This window comes from Streptopelia decaocto (genome assembly GCF_964273445.1).
Source record: "Streptopelia decaocto genome assembly, chromosome: 5".
NCBI lineage: Eukaryota > Metazoa > Chordata > Aves > Columbiformes > Columbidae > Streptopelia > Streptopelia decaocto.
The window spans coordinates 16,264,850-16,283,944 of record NC_138659.1 but is presented as its reverse complement, the minus strand read 5'-3'; the positions used below and the strand labels follow the sequence as shown (position 1 = coordinate 16,283,944).

Below are 19,095 nucleotides of genomic sequence, written 5' to 3'. Positions count from 1 at the left end.
CACTGCTCTGGAGCCCCCCACCAACACTAGGCCAGCAGCACCGAGAACAATAAATACTGTAATAAATAGAGAAAAATCTGTGGCGGGGCGCTGCTCTGGCAGCAGGCAGTGGAGCCGGGGTCCTGGGATACCTGCCCTGCTCTGCTCTCCCCAGGCCCCCTAGAGCAGGGGTGTGCACAGGTGTCCCTCTGGCTGTGACAAAGTCAGCGCTGCCCCGCAGAAGCACTCAGTTCAGTCCTTGATGGTGCTGTCCTGATGGCAGGTAAGTGCAGCTGTGTCTGGCTGTACCAGCTCTCCCGCTGGCTCGACGCTGAACCTGGCAGAGGGCTGGGGCTGCAGCCAGAGCCCTCCTCAAAGCTGGGGAGCACAGGAGGGGGATAGCCCCACACTCAGGACTTGGGGCAGAGGCTGGGGTGGCTTTGGAGGCTCATCACCAGGACAGCACAGCAACCTTCAGCAGGTAGGACACATTCCTGGGCTGGGCACAGGGGTAGGACCGCCTTGGGGACCTTGCAGGCTGGAGAAGACAGGCAGGGTGAAGCCCTGTTCTGGTGAAGGCCATTCTGGTGAGCAGCAAAGGGGCCCCAGAGACTCGCAGAAGCCAAGGGGAGCTGTAGGTGGGTGGAAACCAAGGGTTAAATCAAGCCACACCAGTAGGATGGGACAGTGTCACAGGCCCCAGTGGCCCTAGGCTCATTGCTGGGGCCTGTGTCCCTGACAGGTTGGAGGCTGGAGCCAGCGGCCAGTTGTCCCACAGTCCCGTGGCCCAATGTGTGCAGACAAAGCGGCGTTTCGTGTCCTGCGTGGGGGGGCGGGTGAGGCCCCGGCTCAGATGGGCTTGTACAGCAGCGTGGTGACGTACTTCTTCTTGTAGCGGTGTGTAGCACTGAGCACCATGACGCCGTCCTGCGAGAGGCACAGCGTTAGTGGGCGGGAGAGCAGCAACCCCAAGACAGCCATTGCGAAGAGGGCTCTGTGGGCTCAGGGAGCAGCCTCAGCCCCCCCTCCACTGTCCAGAGCCTCACAGCCAGCGAGACACATCCAACACCCACAACAGGGAGCCAGGGCAGAGCGAGGGAAGGGGCCGGTGTGCAACTGGGGAGCCCAGGGCTGCCCAGCTCCACCACACTGTGGGGAGGCAGCTACAGGGAACTGGGAGCTGCAAGGAGCCCCCAACCCACATCCCTGCATGTGCCCCACTTCACCGGGCAGCCAAGCTGTCCTTGCGTTGGGTCATCCTGTCCCTGTACCACTGTCTCCACCCCACACTGTCCCGGTTCTGCTCTCTACAGGTGCTGCAGGCTCCCGGGTGCCACAGTAGCCCCTTCCCTCCCCAGGCAGCCTCAGGGACCTGCCCTTACCTTGATGGAGAGTGCATAGAGGTGATTGAGCATGACATGGTTGGGTTCAGGCAGCAGTGCTGGGTCACACTAGGAGAAGAGGAGTGTCATGGGGGAACAGCACAGCCCTGACCTCCCAGCCCCAGCCATCACAGGGAGCTACCACCTCAGGCAATCTGAGCTGCTAGTGCCTCTGGCTGTTCTGAACAGGAACAGAGCAAGGGGGCAAACCAGCATGGTTAAGGGGAAAAGTGATGCTCTTCCCAGGAAATGCGAAGGGGAGACCAGGCTCCCAGCATACAGGACTTCCCTTCCAACCCCAGTGTGGCTCTTCACATGCAGGCAGTGTGCTGGTACCCACCGAGATGTTTGTGTCCTTGTTGAGGATGACCTGGAGGAGGTGAGGTGGGAGGATGGGCGGGGATTTGAAGCGCTCCTCGGGCCGGTATACATACATCTCTTGGCCATAAGGACCAGGTGGTGAACTTGATAAGTCTGAAGAGACAGGAAAAGACATTACGTGGCTAAACCAGGACTGGTGAGCAAAGAGTAGGTCCTAAGACACTGAGAAGGACACAGAAGGTTCTTACAGGCACAAACATCTTGTGTGAGCCATGGCCATGTATCCTGTAGCAACAGCTCAGACTTTTAACAGCAGAATCAGCAGCCAGGCGAGCCCTGGGCACTTCCAAGCAGAACTGCGAGCTGGTACATGCACTGACACAACACAAGACCCTGTGGGATCCACCCCAAGACCCCTGCATGCAGCTCTCAGCACAGCTGGGTCATTCTCCCTTGTAGCGAGCAGCCGGCTTGCCCCAGAGCTCTGCCCTTTGCAGCAGGGGCACAGCAAGCAGCACACCTGCATGCTCATGGTGCTGCAGAACTGCCTGACCAGGAGGTCCCAGGAAGGGCAGATGGGAAGTCCAGATCGAGCAGCTGCTCAGCCCACATGAAGGATCACAGGTGCTTCTGGTCACTGGAAGCTGAACCTCCCAGACACATCTGACCTGATTGCTTTGGAACAGCCAGCACCTGGAAGGGCTCCACCTCACTGGAGCTCCTGCTGCTTGCTGGCTTCTTTCCAGTGAAGAATCTCCTGCCCAAGCTGGGCGAGGACATGGAGCTGAGGCTGTATCTGAGACGGGATTTACAACAGGGACAGTGGGCTGTGCTCGGAGCACCCTGGACTGAAAAATGACTGAGCTACCTGCCAGCATTAAACACCAAGCCAGCGCTGCTGGTGTCTGCTTGGTAACCTAACCTGCTGCTGTAACACAAGCAGAGAGGGAGGTTTCTGATGTGCTAGCACCAGTACAAATTACCTTGGCATGAAAACGAAGAGTCGCTGCTGAAAATAACCCAAGTCCTGCTCTTGCCTTAGCTTGTACCCCAGATCGGATGACTTGCTCACAGTTGAGCAGACAGAAAGGGGTGATGTTCCTGCCGTTTACCGGTCTGAAATGGCTGCCTCAGACACACACAGGCACTGACCCTGCGCTGGGACGGTGCCAGCACAGAACAAGTTACACCAGCACAGCCCCTCTATGGAGACAAAGCCTCAGCTGTGGACTGCTGAGGACACACTGCCAAACTCTTCCTGGGTGCAGGCCCACACCTTTGCTCAGGGGGTCTGCTCATCCCCAAAGCAGCAAGTCTCAGAGGAGAGGAGGTGGAAAATAGCACATGCAAAGCTGTAATGCCACAAAAACTCACCCCGACCTGAGGTTTCTGAGCTCTCCAAGGAATCCACCTTCAAAGCATCAAACACCTCAAAGTCAGACTTCTTGACGTGAATCAGGTTGTTAATCGTCCCCATCTGGCTGGTGACCACAGGCTGGAGAGAAACGAGGTAAGAGTCTTTCTATGTTCATCTCCAATTACAGCACACACGATGCTTCTTAGGTCCTCCCAGCCCAAACTGACTTTTCTGTGTTCAGAGTACAGGTGGCCAAGAGTCTAGCTCTGCTCTGTGCTTGCAGTTCTCTGCTGTTTACCCTGGGGGGATTTCCCTTTACTCCCAGGCTCCTATATCACCTCCTATACTCATCCTCTATCCTGCTACACGCCGATGGGTAAGTGTCCTCTCCTTCCCCTCCTGCTACCATGTGATTCAGTTTGGAGGAGAACCTGCAAGCGAGTTCTGACTCCAAGGCTCATCTTCCCAGGTAGCCAATTCTGAATGGAGCTTAAAGGCCTCCTGGTGCTTCCCTGCCCATCAGTACCTTCCTGACACTCCCCCAGACAGCATGTCTAAGCCCACAGGAACAAGCCTTCAAAAGGACTCATAGGATGGAGGTGCCTCTCTCATTTCGGCAGATACCCTCCGCTCCTCCTGCTCCCCCTCTGCTGCAGTCACATCATGTCTAGTCCCCTGAAGACAAGATCTGCAGGGATAAAGCTTTGAGCATTACCTCAGACGGGTCATGAACCCACTGGCCATCCACAAAAAATTTGTACTGGTGCTCTCCTTCTGGGAGGTCCAGGATAGCGACAAAATCGTTGTGGCTGTGCAGAGAGAACAGACGTGCAAAAGCATCACCCTGTTGATGCTCTGGATGCTGCTTTCCCACGAGGTCCAAGAAAACAGCGTTTTTTTCATGCACTGCCAAGCCCCTTTATCCCAACACCTTCATGCAGGGTTAGGCTCGCTTATCCTCAGTGATCTGAGGGACAGATACAACAGGCGCCAGCGCTCAGAGTGCAAGCATGGCTCAGACCCCTGGGAGTGAGGCTGCAAGGAGCGCAGGAGGCAGCCCAGCTCACAGACCTGCCCTGCTGTCCACGGAAAAACAGTGTGGCAGACACCCTGTGCAAAACATGCTGGAGAGGAGGCATGGGCAACACATCTAACCCTGCTCTGGCACTGCAGGACGGGGGCAGCAAATGTAGCAGCTCTGTTAAGCTTGTAATTGAGATAAACCCATTCCAGATGATTTGCTGGGATTACGCCCAGAGTCCTACTTAACGTTTTCATGGAAATCACAGATGTATTGCAGAACAGTGAGAACATCATTAGGGCAGGGAGACATTTGAGGGACAAATAAACAGCCCCTGCTGGCAACAAAACAACTAGGCATGGGGTGAGACCACAGCCAAGGGAAGAGCTGACAGCCTGCAGGGGACGGCCACATATCTGGGCAGGGCTCTGCTGCCAGGACTAGGTGCCGTGTGACATCCACCTGGGCAAGCAAAGTGGCCCATCCTGTCCTGTCCCTCCATTTCACAACTTCCCACCACCATGCAGCACCACCCAGGGAAGAAGCTGACTCCATGTTTGTGCTTAGACCCTCTGGCTTGGGTGAACTGAGGAAAGCCATGTGAGCAAAGGGAACAACAACCAGAAAGGAAACGGAAAACACTCCCTGCGATGGAGTGGAGAACACAGAGTGACCTGAGGGACTGGCTACCTCTTGATGAGTGGAATCTTGGTGCTCCAGTTGTTGAAAGATCCGGAGATGAAGACCTCTTTGCCTCCATCAGCCCAGCGGATGACAGTGGGACGAGCCTGTTGGGATGGTTTCGACTCCTCCAGATCTGGCTGCCATGACACAAACTCCTTGTCCCCAGGAATCTGAGCAAAGGAAACCAGAGCCTGACTGAGATACAGAAACAACCACAACCACATTTATCTCCTTCTGGCCTCTACCAGCCCACCTGCACATCCCAGATGAGGGCATTGTGAGCTCCTTCACCCTCCCAGCTCTGCCCAGACCTCTCACACGCTGGGACCACAGCCCCATGCAGCCGGTGAGCTGAAGCCCCAGCCAGAGCCCCCCCAAGGGCAGGACAGAGAAGGCAGCAGCCAGCCCCTACCTTGGAATCATGGGAGCTGAAAACACTGGGGTCGTCGGTGCTGCCCACCATGATCTTGTGCGGGTGCTCCTTGGCAGGGTGGGCGGCACCGGAGCCGTCTGCACGGTGGGATTTGGAGCCATGGCGCTCCCCAGACACTCGCTCGCTGGTGGTGTTCCCCATCACAGCTCAGTAGACCCTGCGAGAGAAAGAGGACGGCAGTGTGGCCGTGCCTGTGGGCTCTGGCAGCGAGGAGAGAAGCAAAGGCACAGTTTCCCGATGCTCTTTGCCACGGGAGACTGACAGCAATCCTAAAAAAGGCCCAAAGTTCAAGCCCACTGCCAAGTTTGGGAGCTGAAGGGAATTTAACAAACAAGACAGCTTGACCTAATTATAGCCACATCCTTATGAACCATGGCTCCAGTTAAGCTGGTAATTGTTACAAAACTGATACCAGTTACGCTGCGTCCCACACAAGCCCCCAGCAGCCAGCACAGTAAAGGGGGTGAAGGTAAAAATAAAGCCAATCTCTGCTGGCAAATCAATTGCTTGGTGTTAACAGAGCCTGTTTCACAGTCCAACAGTCAGGCTCCACAGACAAATCCCCTACAACCAGCAAGGAAACAGCCAGGGAGTGAAAGCAGCAGCTGTTTAGCAGCTCCCAACAAGTCTCCAGGATCTCACTGGCAGAAGATTGGAGCCTCACACCCCACAAAGGCAACAGGGAGCATTTAAAGTGCCTGAGTGGAATCGCCCAAGCTGGAGCTTGGCCAAGGTGTAGGGCTAATGCCACAGCGTCTGCAAAAGGCTCAGCTCTTGGCGGCATTCACTCAGCATTCAGAAGGCAAGCCACTGTGTCAGCACAGTGCAGCGACGAGGTGGGCTGCTTGTGACCACACCGAGCGCTCCGGTGCCTGTCTGGCCATCTGGAGACACGCGGGGAGGGAAGGGCAACCCCAGACGCCTCAGTGTCGCTCTGCAGCTGGAGATGGGCCCTCATCCCCCATCTCACCCAGCTCAGACAAGGCAAAGCAGAAGATTTGGCCATACAGTGCCAAGCCATTAAGAACTACACACCTTTTGGGACAAACAACAAAGCCACCGCAAACTACACAGGACTCTTCAGGCTTTACCCAGTTTCCAGCAGCTGAAATGGATACAGGATTCTTGCCCCCTTCCTGGGCTTATTTTGCAGCTTTCAGCTTACTGTGCTGATCACGGGCTCTGCAGGGAAAGTCAAGAGGGCAGCCAGCCTTGCTTCATGCACTTAGTTGTGACATTTGGACATTCATTTGTTTAGAAGATCAAGTTATACGAAGGGGGCAGGGCAAGGCTGCCAGCCAAAGCCAGACTTTAGAAAATTACAGAGCAATTACAAAAGTATTTCTTAAATCCTGAGTGCTAAAAGCCCAAGTGGGCAGCTAAGCCGTACCTCCACCCCCTCTCAGTGAGGATCAAGTGCACCTGCAGACCCAGGTCAGATGAGCATGCTGCTTTCTCTGGTATCTTCCCCCTCTGCCCTGGAGGAGGCTCAGCCAGCTCCTCGCAAAACCTGCCCCTGTGCCACTAGACCTGCTGCTGAGGAGCTTCTTCCCCAGTATCTCCACTAAGGCTCCCTTACTTCTCATCTACAGGGAAGAAGGCAGGGAAGGCTGAACGTCCTCTTGTACCAAGGCAGACCCGCGAGACAGGTGTAGGTGTTAACAGATATGAAAACTTCTCTTTCACCTCTCTAAAGGGAATTCGGTCCCTCTGGCTGTCCCTTACAATCAGCCCTGTAGCACAGCATGCTCTAATGGCATGACACAAGTACATCCCAGGTGCTGATGGAATAGCTGCTCATGCCAAAGCCTGAGCAAAACCCGCAGCATCTCAGTGCTCCTGCTGCAGTCCCTGGTCAGGGGGTCCCTGCTGAAGCCATCACGAGGTCCCTTCAGTTTCAGTTTTCAACCATCTCCGCACTTTGCTTCTGAAAGTGAAATTCACCAGTTCCCCCAGAAATGCCTCTCCCGCTCCACCAGTGACCCGTGCCGAGAAACCCAACCTGAGAGGGTTTATTTTGGAGATATGAGGTCTCTGCTCAGCTCCCTGCTCACCTGACACCTCCTGGTAGCGGTGTCACCCGGGCACCCTGACCCGCCTGGGCTCCCGCACCTCCCTCTTTCGGGGATGTGTAAGGTTAAGGGGATGAGCAGGGAGAGGAAACCTGCCCTTCCATGGACTGGGACAAGGCTGTGCACAGCGGTGGCAGTGGCGGGGCTGTCACAGCACGCACAGCCACCCGCTCCCCGACCGGGACACGGCGAAGTGGCGTCTGCCATGGCCCCGAGGAGAAGCGGGAAGGGGCAGGGCCCTCCCGCGGGACTCTGAGCCGGCTGCTGGGGTCAACCACAAATGCGGCGTCCAGGCCCCCGCCACCCACCGCAGTGTCACCCGTGGGGACGGCGTCACCCGCGGGGACGCACAGCCAAGCCTCACGCACCGTCTCCCGCAGCAGCGCCCGGACAGCTGCCAGCCCCCCAATCCGCCCGCGGCCCGGCCAGCCACGACACGCCGCTGTCACCCCCGGCCCCAGCCGCCGCCCCACCTGGCCGCCGCCGCCGCCCCGCTCTCCGCCTCCGTCCAAAATGGCGACACCCCCCGCCGCCACCGCCAGCCTCTGCGGGGCGCTCTGGCCCGCCCCCGCCCGCCGCTCTATGGCCGCGCCCCCCGCAGCCCCGCTTCCTCGCTGCCGGGCAGCCGCCATGTTTTTTAAGGGCAGTTTCGCCCATTGTTGTGAAGGGTAGCTGGCCTGGCGCGCGGACGTCGTGGCTGTGCGCTGCGGTGGCTTCAGCCGCGCCGCAGCCGGCGGGCGGACGGCCATGTCGGTTGAGGGCAGGGCTGGGGCTCGGGGGTGGCTGCGGGGCTGGGCAGGATGGCTGTGGGGTGGCATTGGGTAAGCCGTGGGTTGCCAAGTGGTTAAAGTGCTGCTAGTGGCTGGCAGGTCAGACGCCCCAGGACGGACACCAGAAACTAAAACAGCCCGTGCAGTGGGTTCCCTGGTCCCCACGTGCGGGGGCAAATTTTATTGTTCCCTTCCCCAAGTGCCCTGGCCGGGCGAGTTCCCGGTTTCCCCACTGCCTAACCTGTGGGTAGAGCTTGTGGGGTTGCTGGGCCATTTCCCGGTTTCCCCACTGCCTAACCCGTGGGTAGAGCTTGTGGGGTTGCTGGGCCGGGGTTTAGGGAAGGGGAGGGATTCTCTGTCCTCAGAGCAGCCCCCTACAAGATCTGGTGTGTTCCCAGTACCACAGGAAGGTGAGACAGGCCAGGCTGGCTGGCATTTGCTGCACTGAGGGTGGTGAGACCTGGGCCCCGGTTGCCCAGATTGGTGGTGGAGACATCCCAGGCCAGGCTGGATGGGGCTCTGAGCAGCCTGATCTGGGTGGAGATGTCCCCGCTCATGGCAGGAGTTGGACTAGATGAGTTTCCAACCCAAACCGTTCTATGATTCTATGATAAGCTGTGTCTTCAAGAAACCGACTCCCTCTGTGCTTCCTGACGTGGCAGCAAACCTAGCAAGAGATGACAGAAACACCCGAGCCCAAAGGAAAGGAAGACGATTGCCAGGAGCACCCACTGTCTCTTTCATTTTAGGTTAAGGAGAGAGTGAGACATAGACAAGTGTGGCCACAATCAAACCCACGCTGAAGATGACCTTGAAGATGTGTGGCACGGTGCCGGAGCGGGCAGGGCGGCCCCCAGCTCTGGGTTGCAGTGGCTTGATGATGCGCTGGTGCTGGGTGAGGATGGCCTCCCTGGCACCGGCCCACCGGCCCGGGCCCCGCAGGCGGTACTGGTACGGTGTGCAGGGCCCGAAGGCCACCTCCAGCGCCAGCTTGGGGTCGGTGAGGAAGAGGGCGAGCAGGTTGGGCTTGACGCCCACCTGACAGGCGAGCTCGTCCATGTAGGGGATGTAATCCACCTGGATGGTGTGCCGCTGGCTCCTCACGTACCTGCGGGCAGGGAGGGCAGGGGGCTTGGCACACGAATACAGGGGGAACAGTGACAGCAGTGGTGCCCACATGGGGTCCTTACCGCTTGGCCATTTTCTCCTTGGTTTGTGTGACATCAGCCAGCATATCGGCAGGTGGCGGCAGGTGCTGCAGCCCTGGGGAGGAGGAGGCTGTGGATGGAGGGAGGGCTGTGCTCCCACCATGCTGTGGCTGGCTCTGCAGCCCAGCCTGCTTTCTGCTCGCACACAAAAGCCTTTGCATCTTCACGGATGTGCCATCACAGCAAGAGCAAAGCAGAAGTCACAGGCAAAGAAAGTAATGGCAGGAGAGGGAGAAGGTGGGTTGCAGGCAAAAGGACCTGTTAGTGACCTCCCCAAGAGCAGATAAGCATGAGGCTCATTGCAAAATGGAACTCTGGGTTTTGTCCCTATGACTAAGCAAAAGGACAGCAAAAGTAAGTAGAAGGAGACACTGTGCAAGAGGCTGCAGCCAGCTGAACAAGTCAGCCTTGCTGTAGCCAAGGAAGCCTGGCCACCCTGCATTTCCACACCCTGCCTCACTTACCTTTGAAGACACGTGTGGCCCAGCGACACTGGAGCTCGGAGATGGGCATGATGGCACCCTGGGGCTGGACGAAGCCGATGAAAGCCAGTGTCCACTTCTCCAAGTCAGGAGGGAACATGAATTTGTAGAGGGGGATCTGGTTCTCCACCACCTTCACACAGCCCTCCAGGAAGGGGAAGGAGAAGCTGTATCCCGTGGCAAAGACCACAGCGTCTATATCTTCCTTGGTGCCATCCTCGAAGATGGCAGACGTCTCCGTGAACTCCTGGATGTTAGGCTTCACCAGCACCCTGCCTGAAATGATGCGGTTTGGCAGGTCATCGTTGATGGTCAGATGCTGCTCAAAGATTCTGGAAGGCACAGACAGATGTTGTGTGGGGCCCAGGCACTGGGGCAGGTTCCCGGAGTGCTGCTGGGGCACTCACCGGTGCCGGGGCTGGAGGCCATAGAGTGCATGGTCGAAGCGGGCGTTGAGCTTCCTCTCCAGGAAAAAGTTGCTGACGTCGTGTGGCACCAGGTTGCGGAGGAGTTGTATGGAGCGCCTGATGTAAGAGAAGTCAAAGGGGTACCCGCCATCTGCCAGCCGGTGCAGCACCCAGGTCCCGCGCTTGGTGCTGAGGAAGACCTGGGAGGAAGGAGACGGGAGGTGGTGGTGTGGTAGCAGCATCCTTTGGACCAGGCTGGGCCCCTGCCGTGCTCCGTGGACGGGGATGCTGGCATGGCTGCTGGGGCTGCAACAAGCACCCCATTGAGAGGGGATGGGGTGCTTGGCGCTGGGTGCTGCTGGGGGGAAGGTAGCCCATGGGATGGCAGGGAGTTGCTTGGTGCCCTCCGGGGTCTGAATAATAATCCTCCGAGCCGCAGGGGCTCTCCCAGTGCACCTGCTCTGCTGTGTGGCTCAGCTCCACTGCGATGTCAACGCCTGAATTCCCAGCGCCGACAACAACCACCCGCTTCCCCGAAAAGGACTGTGGGCCCTTGTAGTCTCGGCTGTGCAGGTACCAGCCCTCAAACTTTTCCAGCCCTGGAAGAGAGAGGGAAGCCATACTGGGCAGGGTTGTGGGACAGGGGATGACTGTCCCCCTGTTTTGACCAGTTGTGTGTTTTGGGAACAGGCTTGGAACAATGTGACCAGCGGGAGCGATGCAGCCCTGGGATGATGCATGCATATGTGGTGGAATCTCCAGCCTGGGAGATGCTCAGTGTGGCCCTGAGCATCCTGCTGACATGTGTTTGGAGGGAGAGGTGAGCTGACAGTGCTGGCACCTGCCAGCAGGGCACTTTGGTCAAGAACTGACAGCAGGGCAAAAGCCACCATGGACAGACCACCAAGATGGGTGGGATAGCAGCATGCACATGCAGTCCCACCTGGTGCATTAACCTGTGGAGGAATTTTTGGCAGTAGCCAGAGTGGGTGGGGGCTAAGGTGGGGAGGAGGGTGATCCCAAAGGAGCAAGGCAGCAGGTGAGTGGCCTCTGGGGCTGTACCTGGGAAGGAGCTCAGCGGGAGATGTGCCTCGCAGTGGTGCCCGGTGCACACCAGCACGGCATTGAAGACGGCCGCCTCCTGCTTCCCCTCGCTCTCTGTCACCACCTCCCACTGGCCCGTGGTGGCAAAGTCGGGGCGCTTGGAAACGCGGCACACGCTGGTCTGGGCACAGGGACAGCGGGCGTCAGGTACCCTGTGGCCCCCAGCCCCACTGCTCCCCAATCCCCCCATCACTCACCCTGAAGCGGATATGGCGGAGCAGGCGGAAGTGCTGGGCGTACATGCGGAAATACTCCATGATCTTGGAGTTGTGCATGTAGTTGGGGAAGTCCTCGGGGATGGGGAAGTCGCTGAAGCACATCATCTCCTTGGAGGTGTTGATGATGACGGAGCGGTAGATGCTGGCGCGGCCCTCCTCGGGGTGCTCCTGCGGGAGCCGGGCACGGCTCAGCGCTGGCACAGGGACCCCAGGGCTGCCTGCCCTGTCTGGCGCCTTGCCCTGCCTGTGGTGACAGCAGGGGTCTTGTGCCTCAGTTTCCCTGCTCCCTGGCCCTGCTGAGGCAGTGCATTCCCAAAGCTGTCTGTGATGCCATTTCCCTGGTTGCCTTGTCAGGTCTCGCTGGCTGCTGAACCAGCTCAGGCACTTCTAGCTGAGTGACCGCTCCTGCTCACCGGGTCTCTGCTGTGGCAGCCAGGCGCTGCTGCCTTGGTTCTGCTCCACCAACCCCAATTCTGACCCACATGGACAGAACCAGTGAACCGTAACTGAGCCACCCCAAAACTCACGCTGGCAAGGTGCATTGTGTGTCCCCCTGGGCTCTCCCACCTGTGTATCAGGGCATGGTGGGAATGCTTGTCTTCTTGTCAGTGGGTCCCCGGGAGGAAAAGTCAGCAGCTTCATTAGGTGGGGGCAGAAACAAACTCCAGGACTTGCCCCGAGGCAGGGAAAGCCAAGGCAGCGCTGGGTGCCTCTGTGTGGGCAAGCAGCACAGAAGCAGAGAGAGGAGCAACCATGACATCCAGGGAAGGGCTGGTCAGGATGGGGACCAGGACAGCCATCAGGGTCAGACAGGACCGGGATGGGTAGGAAAGGGCTAGAGGGGACCAGGAGCAAAGCAGCAGGGAAGGGATGGATGAAGGATGGGAAGGGGCAGGCTGAGCTGGGGGCACAAGTCCTTGGAGAGGGTCCTTCCTGCTGCTGGTGGGAAGGAGATGGGTCCTATGTGGCCAGCACACCACCTGGAACCATAGAGACCTCCAGCTGCTGCAGCTGTTTTTCTTTCCTCTGGTTTTCCTTGGAAACCTACCTGCACATGCATGCAAAACAAGGGAGCGGTGCTTCGTTAGCTGCCAACGACCCATCCCAGTCCCGTCCATGCTGCTGACGTGCGGCAGGCTGGCACAGCACGGGTCTTACCTCGAAGCGCCAGAGCCCCCCGATGTCACCGCTCCTCTCGAAGCAGGTGGGTACCAGCCCCTCATCCAGGCAACATTTCAGGGCACAGAGGCCAGAGGCACCAGCCCCAATGACAGCTACTCTCTGGGCAGCCATGTCCCGTGGAGGGGTGGTGGCAGGGTTGCCGGGGAAGCCTTTGCCAGGGGTAATACACGCTCGGGGGGTTGCAGAGCCTGGTGGGTCACACCCAGGGGACGTGTGGTGCTGCTCGGTCAGGGATGGCTGTCCTTGTGCTTCTTGTGGGCAACTGACGTCAGCTGGGCTGTCCCAAGATTGTTTCTTCCGGACATGATATACAGGTTCCCCTTGCTTCTGTGCCACACCTCCTGCCTGCGCCTGCCCTCCCCAAGGGGCTCTTTAGGTTCCTGGGCACGGGGGCTGAGATGTGGCCACACTCCCGATTTTGGGAGGTTGTGGCATGGTAAACAAAACTGTGGGGACGCTTGAGGCATTGGTGGCCAGCAGCTGTGCCAGCACCAGCGTGTGGTGGCCAAGACCCCTTGTCACCACTCTGGGTCCTCAGTCCCCATCAGCCATCCTCTGGAGGGGCTACATAGGGTGGCACTGGGCTGTGCTCCTGTGAGCACCTGGGCAAGGCTGTTTTGCTGTGGCTACCTGTATGTGTGTGCATGTCTGTGCATGCAGGTCTGCATGCAGCCCACGCTGCTGCGGAGCTGGAGCTGTGCCGCCGGCACGAGCCCGACCTCAAACCCATGCGCATTCCCCCAGCACACAGTGGGACGGGGTTGGTTCAGTAACCGGACACACACCTGGCTCCGTTTAACACACTTTTATCCAGTTAGCATGTCTGCTGTGCCTCTGCTACTTAGCTCTGGTGTGGGTGTAGCCAGCGGTGGCTCAGCTGGGTTACAGGTGACAGGAAAGCCGGTGCGTCCCCGCTGGGTTGAAAGGGACTGGGTTTTACCCTGTGCAATAGCAGGTTTTCTTGTTCATCCCTGGTGGCAGCTCCCTGTGCAGGAGGTGCAGAGTGGGTTCTGGGGCATTATTTTGGCAGCTGAGGAGGCTCTGCACACCCTGAGCTTGTGGTGTGGCTGTGGCAGGGCTGTGCCAGGCAGGAGGAGGGTTCCTGCCAGTGCTGGGGTGCACAGGCTGTCGCAGGGCTATAGGTGGCCAGTCAGCTCCCCCAGCACATCATAAAGCCTCCCTTCCTACAAGTAAGCAAAAATGATGGCAAGGATGGCCACGGCCCCAACCAGCTTGAAGATGATGGGCACAGCTGGGGATGATGCTTGCTCCTCCACGTGCCGTGTCTGCAGGGGTTTGATGATACGCTGGTGCTGGGTGAGGATGGCCTCCCTGGCACCAGCCCACTGGCCCGGGCCCCGCAGGCGGTACTGGTACGGTGTGCAGGGCCCGAAGGCCACCTCCAGCGCCAGCTTGGGGTCGGTGAGGAAGAGGGCGAGCAGGTTGGGCTTGACGCCCACCTGACAGGCGAGCTCGTCCATGTAGGGGATGTAATCCACCTGGATGGTGTGCCGCTGGCTCCTCACGTACCTGTGGGCAGGGAGGGCAGGTCAGTGCTGGCAGCAGAACCAGCAGATGCCCCATGCACCAGCAAGGCGGTACAGGATGGACCGCCATGGGGAACAACAGTGGGGTGGGAGTGGTGCAGTCAGGCACATCCCTGCTGTCTGTGGGCATGACCAAATGTGCCAGGACACAGCCACAGGGCAGGACAGGTGCCCACAAACAGCTATGTCCAAACTAGCCCCTTCCCTGTTCCCGAGGCGGGTCTTACTGCTTTGCCATTGCGTCCCTCTTCTGTCTGATGTCATCCTCCATGTCCTGCTGTGGGGGCAGCGTGTTCAGCCCTAGGAAGGATGAGGCACAGTGTGGGGGTGCTGCACCCCGCTGGCAACGTTACGGTGCTACCGTTGCCTGGGTGCTGTGCCCCTGCTGTCACTGCTATGATGGGTGATGGGGCACCGGAGGCATGTCCAGGCTCCTCAAGATGGGAGAGAACAGCCCATGAGGCTCAGGGTATAAGTGTCCCTGTGCTGCTCAGGCAAAAGCCCGGCTCACCACAATGGCTGCAAACTGGTCACGCCATTGCCTGCAACCAGGATGGCACAGCTGGCTGCTCCCTCCCAAACACACCTGGGCAGCATCTGCCCTGGCTCCAGGGGTGCAGGCTCATGCTGCAGCCACAGGGGGAGGTTTGCCTTGCTTACCCTTGAAGACACGGGTGGCCCAGCGACACTGGAGCTCGGAGATGGGCATGATGGCACCCAGGGGCTGGATGAAGCCGATGAAAGCCAATGTTGGCTTCTCCAAATCAGGAGGGAACATGAATTTGTAGAGGGGGATCTGGTTCTCCACCACCTTCACACAGCCCTCCAGGAAGGGGAAGGAGAAGCTGTATCCCGTGGCAAAGACCACAGTGTCGATGTCTTCCTTGGTGCCATCCTCAAAGATGGCAGACGTCTCTGTGAATTCCTGGATGTTTGGCTTCACCAGCACCCTGCCCGAAATGATGCGGTTTGGCAGGTCATCGTTGATGGTTGGGTGCTGCTCAAAGATCCTGGAAGGCAGAATGAGCCATCAGGGTGCCGGGTTGGGGTGTCTCTGCTATACATCCTGCTCTGGCCACTGCTCCCTGTTCCAAGGATGCTCATCTCCAGGGATGCTCAGCCCCAAGGATGCTCATCACCAATGCGGCTGATTCCCCAGGGATGCTCAGCAGCTGCTACTGTGCTGGCACCACCAAGAGTCCCTAGAAGGGGCAGTGGTGCTCCCTCAAGCATTGCCTTGGCACACCACAGCTATTCACTGGGTTTCCAGGGCTGGTGCCTCAGCCCCATCCTGGGCACAGGGAGCGTGGAAGTGGTTGAGCAGGGCTGGACACGGGGGGAACAAGGGGGTCCCTCCTGAACAGGGGGAGCTTTTGCTGGCACCTGTGTTTTGGCTTCACACCATAGTGTGAGTGGTCGAATCTTGCGTTCAGCTGATTCTCTGCGAACTTGCTTGCCACGGACAGGCCCAGCAGCTGCCTCAGAACCATATTGAGTCGGGTGAGGAAGATGATGTCCATGGGGTAGCCCCGACCTCCAACACGGTTGAAGATCCATGCACCCCGGCGGGTGCTAAGGAAGACCTGGGCAAGGAAGGAAGCGTCACCTCCTGAAGGTGGTGATGGTCCTGGGGGGCTGCCCTGGGATCGCTCCTCTTCACGGGTGCAGGCACTGCCAAATGCAGCAAGTGCCAGGACAGAGTGGTGGCCATGCCATGGTCTTGGTCCTGGTGGAGCTGGTAGTGTGCACGGCGGGCTGACTTTCCCACTGGCACTCCGCTCCTGCTGCTCACCTGCTTGGCTGTTTGACTGATCTCCACAGCCAGGTCTGAGCCTGAATTCCCAATCCCAATCACAACGACCCTCTTGTCTGTAAAATCTTGGGCATCTTTGTAGTCTCGGCTGTGGAGGTAACGGCCCTTGAACGTCTTGATGCCTGTGGGTGGGGAGGAGGGATGCTTGGCTTCCTGGTGCCAGGCTGGAGGGTCACTGCCACAAAAATTGAAGTGGGGACCCTCTTTGACACTGCCAGACCCCTCCTGGGGAGCTTGGAAGTGCTCACAAAGTCAAAGCAAAGCAGGGAAACACTGAGGCCAGGAGAAAGAGAATTAGGGAGAACAGGGTTCCCATGGCTGAGCTTTCTGGGGTCTCTCCTTGCACAGGGGTGTGGGGCTGTACCTGGGAAGGAGCTCAGCGGGAGATGTGCCTCACAGTGGTGCCCGGTGCACACCAGCACGGCATCGAAGACGGCCGCCTCCTGCTTCCCCTCGCTCTCTGTCACCACCTCCCACTGGCCCGTGGTGGCAAAGTCGGGGCGCTTGGAAACGCGGCACACGCTGGTCTGGGCACAGGGACAGCGGGCGTCAGGTACCCTGTGGCCCCCAGCCCCACTGCTCCCCAGTCCCCCCATCACTCACCCTGAAGCGGATATGGCGGAGCAGGCGGAAGTGCTGGGCGTACATGCGGAAATACTCCATGATCTTGGAGTTGTGCATGTAGTTGGGGAAGTCCTCGGGGATGGGGAAGTCGCTGAAGCACATCATCTCCTTGGAGGTGTTGATGATGACGGAGCGGTAGATGCTGGCACGGCCCTCCTCGGGGTGCTCCTGCGGGAGCCGGGCACGGCTCAGCGCTGGCACAGGGACCCCAGGGCTGCCTGCCTTGTCTGGTGCCTTGCCCTGCCTGTGGTGACAGCGGGGGTCTTGTGCCTCAGTTTTCCTGCTCCCTGCGGAGCACAGCTCAGCACTGGCACAGGGGCAGCCATGTGGAGGGATGGCTGATGCTGCTGTGGCAGCTCTTTGTGTGGAGCCCCTGTCCTCAGCCCCCCCGCCCAGGACCCTGCCATAACCAGCTGTGTGCCACCCTGCTGGCCACCCACACTGATTCCCGGCTGCCATGGTGCTGACCCCTGGCAGGATGTGTGGCTTCCAGGGATTACCTCAAACCTCCAGAGCCCTCCGATGTCCCCGGTCCTCTCAAAGCAGATGGGCTCCAGCCCCTCTTGCAGGCAGGCTTTGATGGCGCACAGCCCGCTGCTGCCTGCTCCGATGATGGCCACCCTCTTCGCCATGGTGCCCTCCACCACTTTGTCTCTGCCTGGAGACAGTGTCAGAGAGTGGGACTGTGAGCAAAATTTTGGCCCTGTGCACCAAAGAGGTCCCAAAGCTGAGAGACAGCCCCCAAAAAGTTTGGGACTGCAAAGCAACTGGTTTTCTTACCCCAGCAGACTTGTGCTGGGGTTTTGCACCACCAGTGTTGCCTCAGGGAGAAACGCTACTGAGTGCCAGGAGCCTTGAAATCTCCCATTCCACGCCAAGTGCCAGCGATGGAGGTGTGCCAGGGTGCTGTGCCCTGCCTTGGGGACTGATGGCTCCCTCCCGAGTGGGCAACAGCCCCTCCACCTGCGCTTTGCCCTCTCCCTTCACCAGTGAGGTGTGTGTCGTACCGCCCCGGTGCCCGCGGCATGCTGGCAGCCTGTGTGGAGCCCCCACTGACCTGCAGCCATGGCCAGCAGTGGGCAGGGTCTCTTCCGGGTTGCCCTGACCCGTGACTCTGATGGTGGCCTGGCTTTCCGTGAGCAGGGCCTCCCACCCCGTCACTCCTCCCCCAGGGCTGGAGAAAGGAAGCCGGCACTGCTGGCTCCTGACCAGCTTTTCTGGCAGCGGCTCTCGCCACAGCCTGGGCCAGCGTAAGGAGCCATCCCAGGCACCTCAGCTGGAACCCCTGTGTGGGGACACAGGGTTGCAGGAAAGGCAGACATGCAGCCGGTCTCTGTGGCATGCATGTTGGGTACACAGACACTACCCTGAACTTTTATCACTGGGATTATCAGGATCAGCCCAACCCTGTTCATGCTTATACTTGAGGGCACATGTAGCACCGACTGCTCCGGTGGCTTCACCCATGTCCCCGTGCCCCTGGGCTGGGCATCTCAGTACAGTGTCCCCATAGCTACGGCTTGCTGGTGGGACCCCAGGGCCAGGAGCACTGCGTTGCTTGGTATGTTGCTGGTGCTGGGCTGTGGGACCGGTTCGGAAAAGGCTCTCCTCGGCAGCAGGAGGCACAGACAGGGTAGCTTGGTAGCACACTTCTGGCTGCCGGCATGGCCAAGTTTTGCAGCCAAAATGGTTTTAACCTTCTAAAACTCATGGTATGTTTGCAGTAATTGTAATAAAGCTCTTTCTATCCCTCACCGTTGGCAAGGGCTCATCTCTGCTCAGGGCAGAAGCCCCAAGCTGCCAGTCCAGACTCCATGCCTGTCTGTCAAAAAGCATCAAAAGCATCTCTTACCGGACAGGAGGATCAGCACAGGGATGGCAAGGAGGCAGCACTGGGAGCACTGCCTTCCCTGCTCTGCTCTTAGCTGGCTTCTGGCTCTTTTGTAAGCTCTGCAGGGACTGTCCAAGGGTGACAGATACACTGGACTTCTCCCAGCCCTCAGCCCCACCTCTGTGCTGTGAAACCTCTGTGCCTTCTGATTTGCCCTTCTCCCTTGGCAGCTACAAGAAGCTGCACAGCCCTGGACTTTGCCCCGACTGTGCTTGGGCTCATGGCTCTGCTAAACTGTGCCATCAGGCACAGGGGATGGGGGATTGCGTCAGGGTCAACCCATGGCATTTTGGTCTACGCCAGCTTGTTAATATCTGTGGAAAGCCACAGTCCTCTGAGGCCAGCGAGCAACCAGAACAGACAGCACAGTGAGCAGTGAGCACAGACCTATCTGCTCTGGGCTTTTGCAGCAGCCAGAGGTGCCATAGGACAGGGCGAGCAGAAAGCAGCCATTTCCTCCTTCCTATCAGCAGGCTGGCATCTGTGCTTGAAGGAGCAGTGACAAGTGACAAGCACAAGATGAGACCAAAGATCTTGCTCATGGAGGGTCCTGCAAGAGAAGTGGGAGCAATTTTTGGCACACACATGCAAGAACAAGCC

The 19,095-nt window shown here is 58.7% G+C and overlaps 3 protein-coding genes across 11 annotated transcripts; all 3 read right to left on the bottom strand.

Moving 5' to 3' along the window:
• Window positions 1–38: 38 nt before the first annotated feature.
• On the bottom strand, window positions 39–7,767 carry PRKAB2 (protein kinase AMP-activated non-catalytic subunit beta 2). 8 transcript variants are annotated; one of them, XM_082053305.1, is made up of 9 exons: window positions 7,723–7,767; window positions 6,269–6,359; window positions 5,157–5,334; window positions 4,751–4,914; window positions 3,755–3,848; window positions 3,057–3,177; window positions 1,702–1,835; window positions 1,362–1,430; window positions 39–906 (listed from the first exon to the last, which is right to left on the bottom strand). In XM_082053305.1, the coding sequence occupies exons 3-9, from the start codon at window positions 5,316–5,318 to the stop codon at window positions 829–831; spliced, it is 822 nt and encodes a 273-aa protein (XP_081909431.1). In that variant the 5' UTR covers window positions 5,319–5,334; window positions 6,269–6,359; window positions 7,723–7,767; the 3' UTR covers window positions 39–828. The 8 variants fall into 8 exon arrangements, with proteins under 8 accessions (XP_081909431.1, XP_081909427.1, XP_081909429.1 ...); XM_082053301.1 differs by having other exon boundaries at window positions 6,213–6,359; window positions 7,723–7,742; XM_082053303.1 differs by lacking the exon at window positions 7,723–7,767 and adding an exon at window positions 7,618–7,637 and having other exon boundaries at window positions 6,213–6,359.
• A 1,002-nt stretch (window positions 7,768–8,769) lies between these two features.
• LOC309440234 (flavin-containing monooxygenase 5-like) lies at window positions 8,770–11,606 on the bottom strand (the record flags this gene model as incomplete). Its single annotated transcript, XM_082053665.1, has 7 exons — window positions 11,418–11,606; window positions 11,179–11,341; window positions 10,573–10,715; window positions 10,117–10,316; window positions 9,692–10,041; window positions 9,210–9,282; window positions 8,770–9,127 (listed from the first exon to the last, which is right to left on the bottom strand). Exons 1-7 carry the CDS (start codon window positions 11,541–11,543, stop codon window positions 8,770–8,772), a joined length of 1,413 nt encoding a protein of 470 aa, XP_081909791.1. The 5' UTR covers window positions 11,544–11,606.
• A 1,789-nt stretch (window positions 11,607–13,395) lies between these two features.
• LOC309440232 (flavin-containing monooxygenase 5-like) lies at window positions 13,396–18,520 on the bottom strand. Of its 2 annotated transcripts, none has more exons than XM_082053663.1 (9): window positions 18,457–18,520; window positions 17,105–17,262; window positions 16,584–16,772; window positions 16,345–16,507; window positions 15,960–16,102; window positions 15,551–15,750; window positions 14,828–15,177; window positions 14,395–14,467; window positions 13,396–14,150 (listed from the first exon to the last, which is right to left on the bottom strand). In XM_082053663.1, exons 2-9 carry the CDS (start codon window positions 17,234–17,236, stop codon window positions 13,805–13,807), a joined length of 1,596 nt encoding a protein of 531 aa, XP_081909789.1. In that variant the 5' UTR covers window positions 17,237–17,262; window positions 18,457–18,520; the 3' UTR covers window positions 13,396–13,804. The 2 variants fall into 2 exon arrangements, with proteins under 2 accessions (XP_081909789.1, XP_081909788.1); XM_082053662.1 differs by lacking the exon at window positions 18,457–18,520 and adding an exon at window positions 17,662–17,800.
• Window positions 18,521–19,095: the final 575 nt, after the last annotated feature.